At 56.9% G+C, this 15,695-nt stretch overlaps 6 protein-coding genes across 6 annotated transcripts; 4 read left to right on the forward strand and 2 right to left on the reverse strand.

Annotated features, from left to right (window-relative positions):
- Window positions 1-2,556: 2,556 nt before the first annotated feature.
- Window positions 2,557-6,412, forward strand: K452DRAFT_221434 (uncharacterized protein; the record flags this gene model as incomplete). Its single annotated transcript, XM_033536517.1, has 3 exons — window positions 2,557-4,064; window positions 4,113-5,812; window positions 5,865-6,412. 3 exons carry the CDS (start codon window positions 2,557-2,559, stop codon window positions 6,410-6,412), a joined length of 3,756 nt encoding a protein of 1,251 aa, XP_033401169.1.
- Window positions 6,413-7,077: 665 nt separating this feature from the next.
- K452DRAFT_243498 (uncharacterized protein) lies at window positions 7,078-8,850 on the forward strand. The gene is made up of 4 exons (XM_033537912.1): window positions 7,078-7,217; window positions 7,281-7,530; window positions 7,586-8,283; window positions 8,344-8,850. Exons 1-4 carry the CDS (start codon window positions 7,203-7,205, stop codon window positions 8,641-8,643), a joined length of 1,263 nt encoding a protein of 420 aa, XP_033401170.1. The 5' UTR covers window positions 7,078-7,202; the 3' UTR covers window positions 8,644-8,850.
- A 41-nt stretch (window positions 8,851-8,891) lies between these two features.
- Window positions 8,892-9,656, forward strand: K452DRAFT_305477 (uncharacterized protein; the record flags this gene model as incomplete). Its single annotated transcript, XM_033542904.1, has 1 exon — window positions 8,892-9,656. One exon carries the CDS (start codon window positions 8,892-8,894, stop codon window positions 9,654-9,656), a length of 765 nt encoding a protein of 254 aa, XP_033401171.1.
- A 355-nt stretch (window positions 9,657-10,011) lies between these two features.
- On the reverse strand, window positions 10,012-12,146 carry K452DRAFT_315701 (uncharacterized protein). The gene is made up of 2 exons (XM_033543885.1): window positions 11,925-12,146; window positions 10,012-11,873 (listed from the first exon to the last, which is right to left on the reverse strand). Exons 1-2 carry the CDS (start codon window positions 12,054-12,056, stop codon window positions 10,140-10,142), a joined length of 1,866 nt encoding a protein of 621 aa, XP_033401172.1. The 5' UTR covers window positions 12,057-12,146; the 3' UTR covers window positions 10,012-10,139.
- A 148-nt stretch (window positions 12,147-12,294) lies between these two features.
- On the forward strand, window positions 12,295-13,619 carry K452DRAFT_283812 (uncharacterized protein). The gene is made up of 2 exons (XM_033539840.1): window positions 12,295-12,329; window positions 12,385-13,619. Exon 2 carries the CDS (start codon window positions 12,408-12,410, stop codon window positions 13,428-13,430), a length of 1,023 nt encoding a protein of 340 aa, XP_033401173.1. The 5' UTR covers window positions 12,295-12,329; window positions 12,385-12,407; the 3' UTR covers window positions 13,431-13,619.
- Window positions 13,620-13,648: 29 nt separating this feature from the next.
- On the reverse strand, window positions 13,649-14,654 carry K452DRAFT_200245 (uncharacterized protein; the record flags this gene model as incomplete). Its single annotated transcript, XM_033536023.1, has 3 exons — window positions 13,649-13,839; window positions 13,963-14,040; window positions 14,309-14,654. Coding segments are annotated over 3 exons (615 nt in total), but the record flags the coding sequence as incomplete, so codon positions are not given.
- Window positions 14,655-15,695: the final 1,041 nt, after the last annotated feature.

Here is a 15,695-nt window from a genome sequence, read left to right on the forward strand (position 1 = left end):
CGCACATCGTACGTATGTATGCATGCACGGACACCCCTGCATTTGACGTCTATTTGCGTAATCGCGAGCGGCGATTCAGCGCGACATCATGCGCAAACTTCTGGTTCAAACTCCTTCTTTGCAGGATCCTAACAGCAAGGCAAATTTCCGCTCGGTCGAGGCGTTTGAAGCTCCGGTCTGGTGGCTTGAAGTTTTGAGACAGGTAAGCGAGGGTGCGTGGTTGTAGATAAGGGATGTACTAATGATTGGTGCACAGCAGTCGAGAACAGAAGGTCAGAAGAGGCTGACTGGGCCAAATTTCTTGTTTGTGCTTATTCCCCGTGATCACGAGCGTTTGCTCGGCTCAGCTCTTTTCTGTTTACAAGGTCAGATATTGCACGCGCATCTCATTGCTTTTGCCGTCAACGGCGAGACCGTGCTCCGACTTACTGTCTGAGGTGTTTCCAAGGCAGTGGCAAGTTCCATTGGGGCTTTGTCTGGACTCCCTAGTGCGTGAAGTATTTGAGATCTAGTTAACACAACATTGCATACGTCCGGCCAGCATCAACAGTTTTAGCCTGGCTAGAAGTCCAAGCCGGCCACAAAGAGCTGTGCCACGGACAAAGCTAGTACGAGACCATTCTCTGGCCGATTTGGCCACCTCAAATTCCTCAGTGAGTCTTGATAATGCCTCTTGCCGTCTAGACAGAGCAGAGAGATACCATTCATCCTGTAACGGTGAGCGAGCTGTAGGTATGCAGAGCTGCAACCGAAGGGGCGAAGGTCACACAGCACCTACAGGTCAGATCCGGCAATACGGCTGCGACAGTGAAGCACCCTTCAATGGAGCATCGGAGACATGCAGCTACCCGCTTCGAGAGCAGCACTGTCCAGCCTCGGCCGTCTGCGCAGCCGTGCCCCGTTGCACATGTCCTGCCAGACATTCGACGTGCTTCTCATACGATCGAACACCTGCCTGGATCTGCTGCGCGGAAATCGTACTTCCTTCCCAGCCGCATCTTTTAGGATATCCGGCAGAAACTCCCGCAGAGCTCCACGCTGCCAAACCTTCAACGCGGGAATTTTTTCACGGTGCCTGAAGTACTACAGTGGAACGAGTTTTCCAATTCTGTTTCAAGCAGTAGTACAATGAAGGTGTTCGGCGTAGGCGGGTGGAGGCTGGAAAAGGAACTTGAGACTTGTCTGCTCGAAAAAAGAGCTGGCCGTAAAGTGACCAATAGAAGCATCGACTTGCCTGCTTCTCTAGAAGCACACCATCTCGTCTTCGAAAGGTTAGACGGTCTTGGTCCAATCATGAGACCAGAGCAGTTGTGAATAGATAGTCGCCTTAGGATGGAGGTTGGCACTGTTTTTCCCTGACAAATCCTGCTTCCAACCCCTCCCTTGGCAAAGATGTCGATCGGCTGATTGCGGATTCGAGTACGGGTACTCCGTAGTGACTGTCTGCTTGGCCAAGACATGGCCAATTCGGCTGGTGGAGAATCTTGTACAGTGCCAGTGACTGGAAATGAGCCGCAAGCCATGGTTTCAGGATCTACCGTAGAGCGTTTGGCCAAGGCCGAGGGCACTATTAGGTCATCTATCATCCATCTCTCTCGGCATACTCAGGTGAGAACGCGCGTGCTCGAGCAGTGAGACACGTCACAAGGACATGGGATAGCGCGCTGACGGAACCTGCAAAGGCTGCCAAAGACGCAATGATGTAAGTCCAGGATGGCCGGGCGATCAGCGCTATGTCCATAGCGCGTACGCTTTATGACCGATCTGACCGCGAAGGCCCCCGGGACCAAGAGACGTTGCGGCGCTGAGACGAGCGCAGAGTGGCCGGGGAAGAGATCCGGGGAGACGGGGAGACGGCGCCGTAGGGGATTTTTGGGGGGCAACGGGGGGCAACTAGGGCGACAGCGGGTGGTGTCGTTTCATTGAGATCAGGATGGGAAATGTCAGAATTCGATCCGATCGTGATCAAGATTTCTGCTACCCTAGATCAGGACTACGCGGGGGCATCGGCACCTGCGCCAGGCAAAGCGACCCGAGCAGTCATTTCGCTTTTGATCGCTCCGGTCGATGCAACCTTTTGTTTGTTGATTCTGCGAGTTCGTGTCCTTCGCCGTGAGTGTGCCTGGACCGCGACTGCGCACCGCCACAGCGTTCCCGCTTAACGGTACCTAGCTCGAGGCCGATCCCTAACTCACCATGACCGTTGAGCCCTCGCCTCGCGGTGTCCGCTTCACTGAGCCCGACTACTCGGACAAGCAATCCACCAAGAGAGTTGCCGCCGCCATGGACGCCCCCGACCTCCCTAGGCACAACTCGTCGACCTCAGGCTCCTCTGAGTCGGACCCAGAGCGCGCCACCGCCGAGCGCAACGGCTCCGACGACGACGCGGAGGACCACTACCAGTTTGCCTCCGCCGTCTCGACGCCTCCTCTCGACGAGGTCCCTCCCATGACCAACAGCGCCAATTTTGGCTATGCTTCCACCGGCCAGCTGCGTGCAAGGGGAGGGAGCGGCAGTGCCGTGAATGGCTACGACGGCGGCCTTCAGCTGCCCGTCATGACCAGCGCGCGAACGCCCCGGCCCTCCGCCGTCCGCACCCCCTCCAACGCCTATGCTCCCCAGCGGCGCCCCCAGCAATACTCGCTGGACCGCAACCGCCACCGAGCCTCGTCTACCAACCGCTCTCGCCGCAACCCCAACGCCGAATATCGCGCGCAGGAAAGAGCCTATGTCGAGCGCATACGGCAGGACGCTCCCGACAACGACGGCGCCTTCTTCAGCCCCGACGTTCGCACTCCCAGCCTGGGCTATAGCACCGAGGGCTCCGACACGGACGACGAATCACCCTCCACCGAGCGAGACTACCTGGAAAATGACCCATACGACCAAGAAACTCTGCTATACTACGGAAACGACGATTTGGAGCCGTCGGTGGAGGAACTCCGCATACCCGAAAACCGTGAAAGGCTGGAGTGGCATTCCATGTTGGCGAGCGTCTTGACCGGCGACGTTGTCAAGCAGGAGAAGAAGCGTCTGATTGGCGCCGGTGAGCAGCAGGGGGACAATACCATGAAGTCCGAGATCTGGATGGGAGTAAGAGCAAAATGTTGTGGTCGAACTTTGCAAGCGCAGAGGCGACTTATTGACGATGGACGGGCCAAAGCCAAGTCCGTGATTGAGGAAATCATCGCTTTCGAAATCAAGGGCGAAGCCGAGGTGGGAAAGACTGCTGCAGAACAGGTTGCACATATGGTCAAGAAGATTGAGAAGTGTGAGAACCTCTATCCTACATGGCAACAGCTGGAGCTTGCGCAGCCCCGCGCAGCGTCTTCAGCATTCCATGAGAGCTGTGATTCCATTATTGCATGGCACAACACGACGCAGCTCATCAATACGGAATTATCTATCCTTAGAAGCTGGGTCGGGAACGAAGAGTTGGATTTTACAAGGAGAAGAGATCGCGCTGAACAGGACGGCCATCTCACCGACGATGCATCGTTCATTGACAGGATCCTGAAAGAAGATGGCCTAAAGTCTCTGCAAGGCGAGGACAGTCTACTGGTTGGACTGAACCAAGTCATCAATAAAGCAAAGGCTACCCTGATTGCGAACGCGACCGCCTTTACCGACCGCCACCTTCCACCGTACATCGAGGAGCTTCTGACGTTGATCAACTTCCCCTCTCGTCTAGTCCAGGAGATTATTCGTATGCGTTTATCGTACGCCAAACGCATGAAGGATCCCGCGCAACAGGGATCTATGATGGCAGAGCAGATGATATCACAGTTTCAAATCCTTCTCAAACTTGCCATCAGGATCAAGGAGGCATACAACGTCGTCTCCCAGCCGGAGCCAGGTTGGGAACCCCCACCATGTATCGAGGAGAATTTCGACGCCGTTGTCCTAGACGCTCTCCGATTCTACTTCAAGATGCTCAGCTACAAATTGTCTCTGAACAAGAACACCTTCAAGGAGGCTGAAATCTTGGAACAGGAGTGGGAGTTTGCGAAGTCTCTGGGCAAGAACCTGGAAAGCGGTGACGTAGAGGTGGCAGAACAGTTCAGGTAAATGCATTCCGAAGACATTTGAGAACATAATTAACCATGTTCCAGCTATTTGACACAAAAGTCCCTCTCTCGGCTTACCGCGCACTTCGAAAGGGAACTACAACGCCGTCCTGAGGAAGTAGCGTCTGACGTGGATAAGCGCTACAAACAAATCTTGGATGCCGTCCGTGTTCGTCAAAGGAAGCTCTTCCGGTTCTCGAGAATCTTGACTACCCGCTTTGAGAACTGCACCGAATACAGCATCAGCATGGACAGTGAATCCTTAGGCGATGTCTACGAAGCTCTGGAAATGAGCCAGCATGTGCTTGTGGAGACGCTCCCCACGGCCGAGAACAAGGGATTGTATTTCATTGCATCCCCTGTTTTGATGGATCGCTCTCAGGATATCCAGTCTTTGCTAGGCACTTGCTACCATACTGATGAGATCATGGAGGACCCGACAAACCCTTACTTACTCATTCTCAGGCCGGAAGAGCCTCTTTTTTGGAACGGCCCCAGGATTGTAACCGAAGTTCGACAACCTCACCTCGATATCAAAACCGGACGAATGCGCTTGGTTGCGGACGGTGCACAGGCAAGACTGGCTCAAGCCAATGTTGGATTCATGCAGGCTACCAACCTTGCTCTGAACAAACTGGTAGACCAGAGAGCCAATCTTCCTAGGGTGAACGTGGAACTTCAAAGGATCAAGAAGGTGACCTACAAGCTGTCTAACACCATCATGGACAGTGTTGAGATCATCAGAAAACAAACCGTTGGCCTCGAGTGCTCCGAGCTTATCCAAACATGCTTCGCCTTCGCCACGGAGTTTGGTCAAAGATCGGTCTATTACATGGACTTCAACCGTCGAGCTCTGAACCAACTTAAGCTTACGCGCTTAGCTCTTGACTGGGTCAGCTTCATCTGTGATGACTGCGTGCCATCAGATCGCAGGACTTTCCGATGGGCTGTCGTTGCGTTGGAGTTTGCTATGCTGATGACTAGGGGCCAAAACATCCTGTCGCTCAACGGAGAAGAATATGCAAGGCTTCGTGCCAAAGTTGCTGGATGCATGTCGCTACTTATCTCTCACTTTGATATCATGGGAGCCAGGTCCACCATGGCCGCGCAAGCTGAAAAGCAACGCATTGATGCCATGCTGGGCAAGAACCGTCTGGACATGAGGAACCTCAAGAACGATGACGAGTCCATGCGGGCTGTGCGTGAGCAATGGCTCGAGCAGCTGGAGGCTATCGACGCCATCAGAAAAGAGAAGGAGGCCGAACGCCAGGCCCTCGGACGAGTCTTGGAAGACTCGAACGAAGCCGATCGGGCTCTTACTTACCTGTCTGCGTCCGCTACTAACGTTACCCTGAGGTGGCAACAAGGACAATTTATCGGTGGCGGTACCTTTGGTTCCGTCTATGCCGCCATCAACCTGGACTCTAACCACTTGATGGCCGTCAAGGAGATTCGTTTACAAGATCCGCAGTTGATTCCGACCATTGTCGGACAGATTCGCGACGAGATGGGTGTGTTGCAAATGCTCGATCACCCGAACATTGTGTCCTATTACGGTATCGAGCCGCATCGTGACAAGGTCTACATCTTCATGGAGTATTGCTCTGGCGGTTCGCTCGCTGGCCTTTTGGAGCATGGACGCATTGAGGACGAAACGGTCATCATGGTGTATGCGCTGCAGATGTTGGAGGGTCTGGCATATCTCCACGACAGCCGCGTGGTGCACCGTGATGTCAAGCCTGAGAGTAAGTCATTAATAGAGCACTTGTGAAGCCAACTTTGCTAACAGAACTGCAGACATCTTGCTCGACCACAATGGTGTCATAAAATTCGTGGATTTTGGAGCCGCCAAGATTATTGCTCGCCAGGGAAAGACCATGGCTGCCGAGCACGCTGCGACCCGCCAAGGCAAGCAGAACAAGTCGATGACCGGTACGCCCATGTACATGTCTCCTGAAGTCATCAAGGGCGAGAACAAAGGCCGTCTCGGCGCTGTGGACATCTGGTCTTTGGGATGTGTAATCCTTGAGATGGCCACTGGTCGCCGCCCTTGGGCTAGCCTTGACAACGAATGGGCCATCATGTACAACATCGCCCAAGGCAATCCTCCACAAATGCCCACAAGAGACCAGCTCAGTGAGCAAGGTATCGACTTCCTGAAGAGTTGCTTTGAGCGCGATCCGGGCAAGAGGGCCTCTGCCGCAGAGTTGCTGCAGCACGAGTGGATCATGATGCTGCGTAGCCAGCTGGATCTTGAGCCGGCGACGCCGCAGACGCCGCTCAGCGATTCTTCTTCCGGATCGAACAGCTATCATTCGTCCAGGCACAACACCCAGCAGTATTAGAGTCACCGATTATTCTTCTGCTTCTTCTTCTTTCTTGCTCCTCTTCTTCTGCCCCTGTAACCACTTATGAGCTTTTAGATTCTTGATACATGTACGTTCGCTCCGGTTCACGGCTTGCCGCTTTTTTCCTTTTCCTTTTTTCTTTTACTTTTTCCATTGGCTGCATTGGCGTACAGTAGCAGAGGCACATAGGTACCGCGTGTTTAACAGTCGCTATGATTTCTTCTTCTTTTTTGCTTTGGTTTCGAACATGGCATATCAGGTGGTCCCAGCATCAGCGAGGAGTTTCAATGGAACATGACGGCGCTGCTGTGTTGTTGCAGATACAATTGTATCCATCCGCTCGTGTCTACCTAGTGTCGTGGAGTCATATTGATCGGCGTGGTCCCTGCGGTGTAAGAGGTGGTACAGACAGGGAATCCGCTGTGTTGTCCGTCTGCACGAGAAAATTTCGGCCTTGGAATGACTGCCTCTTCGGCCGCAGATAGCCGGGAATAAATTCCATTACCATTGGCCATTAGGAAGAGAGATGATCGAGGACCAATTATGGGGTTCCCTGCGCCGCAGTAGGCCCTAGCTCGCGGGGCCGGCGAGCTTGCGGGCGGTGAAGTCACTCCCGTTATCGCTGTGACCCAGGGCCTCGCGATTAAAACAATTTCCCATAGCTCCAACCCAACCACCAACTCATCATCTCCCACTTCTCTCGAGCAATTGACCTTTGTGCTTGCTCACTCTCACATCCCGTACCTTTTTGCCCTTCTCTTTGCCTTTGATTAGCCCATCCGCCACAATGTCCAAGGGCAAGGTGAGCTATACATTCCCCGCACGGTATTTGACTCATTTCAGCTCCGACTGACGGCGCGCGCAGGTTTGTCTCGCCTACAGCGGTGGCCTCGACACCAGCTGTATCCTCGCCTACCTCCTCGAGGAGGGCTACGAGGTCGTCTGCTTCATGGCCGATGTTGGTCAGGAAGAGGACTTCGAGGCCGCCAAGGCCAAGGCCACCAAGATCGGTGCCTCCAAGGTCTACGTTGAGGACCTGCGTCGCGAATTCGTCGAGGAGCTCTGCTTCCCCGCCGTTCAGGCGAACGCCATCTACGAGAACGTCTACTTGCTCGGTACGCACTCAATGCCTCCAAAGTCAATTGAAATAGCGCCTAATGACTCATCTAGGCACTTCCCTCGCCCGCCCTGTGATTGCCCGCGCTCAGATCGCCGTTGCACAGAAGGAGGGCTGCTTCGCCGTCTCCCACGGCTGCACTGGCAAGGGCAACGACCAGGTCCGCTTCGAGCTCGCCTTCTACGCTCTCCAGCCCAACATCAAGGTCATTGCTCCGTGGAGGGACCAGGTCTTCTACAAGCGCTTCGCTGGTCGCCAGGATCTGCTTGACTATGCTGCTGAGAAGAACATTCCCGTCACCAGCACCAAGTCCAAGCCCTGGTCCATGGACGAGAACCTGGCACACTGCTCTTACGAGGCGGGCATCCTCGAGGACCCCAACACCACTCCTCCCGAGGACATGTGGAAGCTCACTGTGGACCCCATGAAGGCCCCCGACACCCCCGAGGACTTCACCCTCTTCTTCGAGAAGGGTCTGCCCAAGAAGCTTGTGTACAAGGAGGAGGGCAACGAGAAGACTGTCACGGACCCCGTTGACCTGTTCCTGACTGCCAACGCCATCGCCAGGAGGCACGGTGTCGGCCGTATCGACATTGTCGAGAACCGTTTCATCGGTCTGAAGTCCCGTGGCTGCTACGAGACCCCCGGTCTCACCATGCTGAGGGCGGCGCACGTTGACCTTGAGGGTCTCGTCATGGACCGTGAGGTTCGCGCTCTCCGTGACCAGTTTGTCACTTTCAACTACGCTAAGGTAAGTTCTCACGGTAACTTCTACTTTGATTCATTTTAAACTAATTTCTTATCTATTTAGATCCTTTACAACGGTCTCTACTTCTCTCCTGAGCGCGAGTACCTTGAGGACTCCATCGTCTCCTCCCAGAAGCACGTCAACGGCCAGGTCCGCTGCCGTGCCTACAAGGGCACTTTCAGCGTTCTCGGCCGCTGGTCCGACACCGAGAAGCTGTACGACATGAGTGAGTCGTCCATGGACGAGATTGGCGACTTCGAGCCTAGCGACACCACTGGCTTCATCAGCGTCCAGGCCATCCGCCTGAAGAAGTACGGCAAGAAGAAGGAGGAGTCGGGTGAGAGCCTTGTCAAGTCTGCTTAAATAAGGACATGTCTATTTTCTTAGGAGATGATTGTATGACGGATTTATTGGTTTGATGCAAATGGGCGCAGGTCACTTGTACGTATAGAGCCTCTAGGACAAAAAAGGGGACGGAATAAAGGTATCGGAATTTTTTTGGCACGTCATAAAGCCTCCCTGGCGGCGATAACCGTTAACCCCGCTATGACGAACGTCGTCGACGGCCACCACCTCAACTTCACCATCACTACAACACATCTTGATTGAATATGTCTTTGACACCGCCGCAGACCTCCACTATTTCTGACTTTACTTCGCCAGCAAAACCAGCCTCAGCCCCGCCCTCCCCTCCGGCCTCACCACCTCTGCCCCACCAACTGCTCTCCCCATTCTACCGTCTGCCACCCGAAATCCGAAGCCACATCTACTCCTTCCTGACGCTCGAACGCACGGTATCCTACCCACTAGGCCCCAGCGCCATAACCGCACTCTCACACATACCGCCATTCGCGCTCCTCCTCACATCACGGCAAATCGCCGAGGAATGCATTGCGTACTTCTACCGGGCCGCACACTTCCGGATCATGCTATCAAGCACGTCCGGGTTCTGGGTGGACGCGGGCTTCAGCCGCTTCGCAGCGACGGCGCAGGTAGCATCGCTGCGGAACCTGGACGTGCTGCTGGACTGGGAGGTGGCGGCGCCGTGGGAGAAGGGGGGCGTACAAGGCGGGGCGGGAGCGAGCGACGGCACGGCTCACGGCGTGCGCGACGTCGTCGAGCGCGCGCAGCGCTTGGTCCACGTCCTGTGTGCTGAGGCCCGCGAGCTGCGTGTCGTCACGGTCTGCTGGACGGATCTGGTCGATGGGTTTTGGGACGAGAAGGCCGAGGTGTTGAGGCTTTTGAAGGGGTTGGAGGACCGCGATGTCAAGGTTGTGAGGGGCGAGGTTATCGCTGAGAATGAGGAGAGGGTCTGGGACTTGTTTGAGGGGTGGGTCGATGGGAGGGTGTTGAGGAGTTGGCCCAGGTTCTCGTGATTCTACGCCGCCTGCGGTGATTGAAGTAGACTGTGGCTAGTATGGCCTTATATATATCGCTCCTTGATACCAAAAGTCTTTGTTATGACGCCCCATGGAACGTATTGGAGTGCTGATTTCTAGCAACGCTCCAACAAAAACCAATCTAAAGCAAGGGTTATTTCTGCTTTTTGCGATTTTAATGATGATTGTCATCACTTTTGGTAAAGAGCAATGATGATGAGTATCACCATTCTCACCACCAGCATGATGATGATTATCATCAAATCCGCAAAATGCAGAAATGAACCTTGGCTTGCTTCGTGGCGTGCACCTATACCAAACATAAAGAGCAAAATGAAACACTACATTTTATCCTGTGTATATGTGTATTTACGGACGGTCAGATAAACAGGCAGACAAACAAATTCATACTATACATACATGCATACACATACATACGCATACCCCCAACTCTCGCCATGTACCCCAAACACCACGCCCTTAGAACTGCTCCAGCAAACTCAGCACAAATTTGCGCAGCCTATCCACATGGACGACCTGCTTGAGGCCCAAGCGGCGACACTGCACCTCACACTTCTGGCCGTCCTTCCAGCCGCGTCCCAGCGTAACGATGACATTATACCCGACCATATCGGCGTCGCGCAGCTTCCAGCCAATGCTCGCCTCGCGATCATCCCACACGGCATCGATGCGCGAGCTTTGGTCTTTCTCGCCCGCGACCTCAAACGCTTCCACCGTGCCCCGCGCCCCATCCTCGCCGTTAACTAGCAGATCGTACACGCTCGCGGCGTCCGCGTCGGCGATGCCAGACCCCTGCACCACGACGACCTCGAAGGGCGCGATCGCCCGCGGCCAGTTGAGCCCTCGCTCGTCGGCGAGGATGCCCGCGACTGCGCCTATCGTGCGCGAGACCCCGATGCCATGGCATCCCATGGCTAGGAGGACGGGTTTGCCTGCCGGCGACATGCATGTTGCCGACAGCGGCGCGCTGTACCGCGTGCCGAGGTGGAAGGTGTGGCCGACTTCGATGGCGCGGTGGCTGCGCAGGTGGCCGTGGGCGCACGAGGGGCAGGCTGAGCCGTCGTGCAGGCGGAGGAGGCTGCTGGTTGGTGGGGTGACTTGAGTGTGATTGCTAGTCTCAGGCTCGTTGATAGATTCGAGTTCGTTGTTGCTGCTGTTAACTCCCTCGACGCTCATGGCGTTTGCGTCGGCGATGTGCACGACTTGGAAGTCCGCGGCGGCGTCAGGGCCTGCAGCGTCTTTGGCCTCGGCCCATTTGGCTTCGGCGTCAGTCTCGACGGCCGTGTCCAGGTCTGGGCAGACGGCCTTGACCGCGTGGAGGTTGAGCAGCTCGGCCGGGTTTGCGGGGGTGGCCCGTTGGAGGAGGCTGGCCGGGTCCGTCATGAACGCGACGACATACAGCGTCTTGCGGTCCTTGCTGACACCCTTCCAGTGATGGACGGGGCCGGGGCGGTCCCAGGTAGCCGGCTTAGCTACCGCCACCTCCTCGTTGGCGACGTAGTCGCAGCTGTCACACGCAAAGACCGTGTCCTCGCCTTTGTCCGAGATGAAATGGTACTCATGGCTGAGGTCGCCGCCAATGGCTCCCGAGTCCGCCTTCGCCACCAGATACGGCATCTTGAGCTCGGCCAGGATGTTGGCGTACGCCTGGCGCACGTAGTCGTACGTCGCGCGCGCGTTGGCCTCGTTGTGGTCGAACGTGTACATGTCCTTCATCAGGAACTCCTTGGCCCGCAGTAGCCCCTGCCGCGGCCGCAGCTCATCCCGGTACTTGCGCGAGATCTGGTACAGCCGCAGCGGCAGCTCCTTGTAAGACTTGACCGTGTTGGCCACCAGCTGCGTGATTTCTTCCTCGTGCGTCGGACCCAGCAGGAAACCCGACTCGCGCCGGTCCTGAATCCGGAGCAGCTCCTTATTTTCGAGGCGCCCGGTTTTGCTCCATAGCTCTTCTGAGGAAATTGAGGATAGCGAGACCTTTGACGCGCCTAGACTGCGCATGTGCTTGTCGATGATCCGCTCCAGCTTGTCTTGCACTCGCAGACCGAGGGGAAGAAAGTGAAAGACTCCAGAGTAGGCCTGGCGCAAGAAGCCACTTCGGATTAGGAAAGAGTGAGATTCATTGCTCTCGTCGTCTTTCTCGGTGATGCCTCCAGTGGGAGTCCAGAACCTCGTTAATCGTTGCCGGCCATCGCTCTTTCGGTCGTCAGATAGCAAAGAACAAAAAAGTTAATGGGAGTTGCTGACCTTCAAGACATTGAGAATCTCAGCTTGCGTGAGTCCTGATATCTCGGATTTTGCAGAATTGGATTGGAATCTTTTGGACAGGGCAGGAGGAGGACAGAGGCTTGGAAAGCGTGAAAGAGGACGGCGCAACATGACGAGAAGAAGAACAAGACGGCAGACTAGACGAAATAGAGATATACCACACGACACACAATGCTTAAATTTTTGTTTTCTTCCCGGCGCAGAGAAGCAATTGATTCCGGCACGCGCGCGCTCTTGCCGGAAGCTCATGCACATGCACCACGCGGTGATTGCCGAACATGCCCCGGGCCTAGTCCGTTTTGGAAAACAATTTGATACGGCAGCGGAAGGGCAACGCAGCTCTGTCCTGCCCACGCATCATCCTCAGCGGCGAGTGAGTAGGTAGTAGGTAGACAGCCCTCTGACACGCATTGAACACTTCCCGCTAACTCTGCCTCAGACACACCCTCCCCACCGCCCACAATGCCTCCCAGGATACCGCTCCAGCGGACCTACAACCACATCGCCCTCGCGCGGAGCGGGTATGCCACGGTAACAGCCTCCGCAACGACGCCCGCGCCGCCCCTCGCCCAGCAGACGCAGGCCGCCTCGCCCATCCGCCGCCACCCCGCCAACCAGCCGCCCTCGTACAAGCCGCCCGAGTTCCGCAAGTCGCAGCTGCACCGCCAGTACACGTCGCTGCTGCGGTCGTCGCCGCTGGTGCTGCTGTTCCAGCACAACAACCTGCGCGCGACCGAGTGGGCCGGCGTGCGGCGCGAGCTGCACCGCGCCCTGCACGCCGTCGACGTGGAGCTGGGGCTGGCGGGCGACGAGGGCACTGGCACCGGCCTCGCCGACTCGGCGCGCATCCAGGTCCTGCAGGCCGGCCTGCTCGGCAGCGCCCTGCGCGTCGTCGAGTTCTGGGACCCCGCCGGTGCTGCCGCCGAGACGGTGCACCCCACGGACCCGCGCACCAGCTCCAGCGCCCCCGTCGCCCTCGACGAGCAGCCCACGCACGGCCTCTCGCGCGCCGCCCACGACGCCGCAAAGGCGCGCCGCAGCCGTCTGGAGCTCGAGGTGCTGCTGTCCGGGCCCGTCGCCGCGCTGGCCTTCCCCGCCGTCTCGCCTCAGCACCTCAAGGCCGCGCTGTGCACCCTCGCGCCCCACGCCCCCGACTTCCCCGCCCCGAGGCGCCGCGTCAACCCCGACTACCACGACCCGAGCGTGATTTCAGGCGTGTCGAAGCTGATGCTGCTGGGTGCGCGCGTCGAGGGCTCTGTCTTTGACCAGGCGGGCACGCGCTGGGTTGGTGGCATTCCCGGTGGCTTGGAGGGCCTGCGTGGCCAGCTCGTTGCTATGCTCCAGGGCTTTGGTGCACAGGTCACGACGGCGCTCGAGGGTGCTACCAGGAGCGTGTATTTCACTCTCGAGGGCAGGAAGATGCAGATGGAGGACGAGGGGAAGCCCAAGGAGGACGCTGCCCCTGCCACCGAGGAGGCCAAATAGATATCATGAAGTGGAGGACCCGATATGGCTTGTGTATGTACTTCAACGTTCTTGTAACATCAGGCGGCTCATGGGATATTAAAAAAAAAAAAAACACGCGCGCGCCTTCTACAGTGGGATGGCGATCTTCTTCTCTGTACATCTGTCTCTAATACCATGCGTACACTAGTGATGCACCATCACTACTTTCATAACCGACTCCCGCGGCCCCGCCTGTCTAGCCTTTCTACCTCTTCAAGCAGCACACGCCTCATCTCGCCCGCCAATGCCGCCGCCTCGTCGTCGTCCAAGTCGTCGCGCTGTCCGCGCCCGAACATGGTCCAGCTCTTGTTCTTGAGCTCTGGCTTCGCAGGCGGCCGGGGGATGACGTGGAAATGGACGTGCGGAACCACTTGAGCGGCGCGGATACCTGACACGAGAAAATAGAGTCAGTAGATGGGTGTTAAGCGAGCAGCGCAGGTTGTGAAGCTAGGCGTGAAGTCGTAGGACGATGGGGCTCTGTGTGAAGCACTATTGCCTAACTAGTACCTACCGTTGTTCTGCACAATGTTGTAATCCGTCACGCCGGTTACTCGAGCAACGGTTTTGGCCAGAAGTGGCAGCCAGAAACCTGGTTAGCATGTACGCGTCAGTATCCCGTCCTTGGTCGTCAGCAGCGCAGTGGGTGTGCAGTTCAGCTCTACGGAAAGCAACAGCCGTGGCTGCTCAAAACCACGAATGCAAAAAGCACACACCACCTCTCCTCCCGACAAAAACGCCACCATCGGAGCAACAGCACATCAAAAAAACAACCAACAAAAAAGAGAAAACGAAAGACAATGAGAGGCAACGAAAAGGGAAGAAAAAGTAAAAACAACCGAAACTCAAACAACACTCACCAAGATCCCGCCCCTCCTCCCCCTGCCCCACCAACTCCTCCACCTTACCCCTATGCCGCCTCGTCGTCACCAACAAATGGCCCCGCGTCATGGGCAAGATGTCCAAAAACGCGAGCACGCGCTGCGCAGCCAGCACGACAAACGCGCTGGGGTCGACGAGCTGGGGGTCCGCGGCCGCGCCGACCGGGACGCAGCGCTGCAGCGGGGCAACTGAGCCTAGGTCTGCGTCTGGGCCTGCATCTGCGTCTTCGTCATCTGCGTCTGCGTCTGCGTCGCCTTCTGCTTCCGGGTCAGAAGTGGCGTACGGGTACGCAGCCGCGATGCTGCAGAAGGGGCAGGCGTGCGGGTAGGCGGCGAGGAGGGGGTCGGCGTCGGAGTCGTCGTCTGGTGGCTGCTGCTGTGGCGAGTGTCCTTGGGCTTCTTGCTCTCCTTGCTCTTGGTTTTGCGTCTGCAGCTGTGCGGCGGGAGCCTGCTCAGGGTGCTCGGCTTGCAATTGCGCCTGCGGCCGGCCGTGCACTTGCTCATTGCCCGCCATAGCGGCGGCGGAGGCAGCGGTGTTGCTCGCCATGGTCGTAGGCCGCATGCGTCGCTCGCGGACCCAGGCAGCCAGATAGGCAGGCAAGGTAGCTCAAACGGGCGTGCGTGCGCGTCCACAAGGGGAAAAAGCCTGCCTGTCGCTTTCTCGGATAGGTAGGTAGGTGAGTAGAGTGGTAGGCAAGGAAAGTATCGTTGGCCGGCCGACGTCGTCCTGATCCGCGGCGCTAGACGCCAAGCCCCCACTGCCGACAAATTGCTACTGAATGGAACGACGTGTGAGGCTAGCTACCGTCGCTAGCTAGCTATGTAGCTAGTTTGTCCCGGGTGCGCGCAGAGCCGCGCCTTGCCTGACACGGCGTGGCGGCGCGGGGAAGTGTGGGCGAAGGCGTGGTGGTTAGTTTGCAGTGAGTGGGCCCGTGCCGTGTGTGAGTGAGCCCGCAAAGGGTAACTTGGTTATTTGTTGCTGCTTGCTTGGAGTAGTACGTAGTACTCCGCATCTATCTCCCTCCCTTGCTACCTATCCCCAAGCGGGGTAACTAGCTGCTCTGCCTAGCGAGGGAGCCAGCAGCACGTATCGCAAATACGTACCTGCCTCTCCTAGCTTCCCAATATAATAAGCATCGCGTGCGCGCCACGTCCCTCGCGCGGCTTTCGCGCCCCCCACGCGCGTGCCCAGCCATCACCCAATCCTACGACAACTACTCGAGCACTAAGAATACCTTACGACGACAACAAGGAACGATGAGGATGACGAACGGGCAACGGGCACGAGCCGACGTCAACCCCAACGTCACCGACAAGCACCTTCCCGATGCGGCGTTCGCACGCGCCCCGGCTGAAACGGCGCGGC

This window comes from Aplosporella prunicola (assembly GCF_010093885.1).
Source record: "Aplosporella prunicola CBS 121167 unplaced genomic scaffold K452scaffold_4, whole genome shotgun sequence".
NCBI lineage: Eukaryota > Fungi > Ascomycota > Dothideomycetes > Botryosphaeriales > Aplosporellaceae > Aplosporella > Aplosporella prunicola.

Bases quoted from the DNA above. Each gene is read 5' to 3' on its own strand.
- K452DRAFT_243498 (XM_033537912.1), top strand. The intron at 7,531-7,585 runs GTACGCACTCAA...TGACTCATCTAG, and splicing joins CGAGAACGTCTACTTGCTCG to GCACTTCCCTCGCCCGCCCT. The intron at 8,284-8,343 runs GTAAGTTCTCAC...TTATCTATTTAG, and splicing joins TCACTTTCAACTACGCTAAG to ATCCTTTACAACGGTCTCTA.
- K452DRAFT_315701 (XM_033543885.1), bottom strand. From the start codon at position 12,056: ATGTTGCGCCGTCCTCTTTCACGCTTTCCAAGCCTCTGTCCTCCTCCT. The intron at 11,874-11,924 runs GTCAGCAACTCC...GACGACCGAAAG, and splicing joins AGATTCTCAATGTCTTGAAG to AGCGATGGCCGGCAACGATT.
- K452DRAFT_283812 (XM_033539840.1), top strand. From the start codon at position 12,408: ATGCCTCCCAGGATACCGCTCCAGCGGACCTACAACCACATCGCCCTC.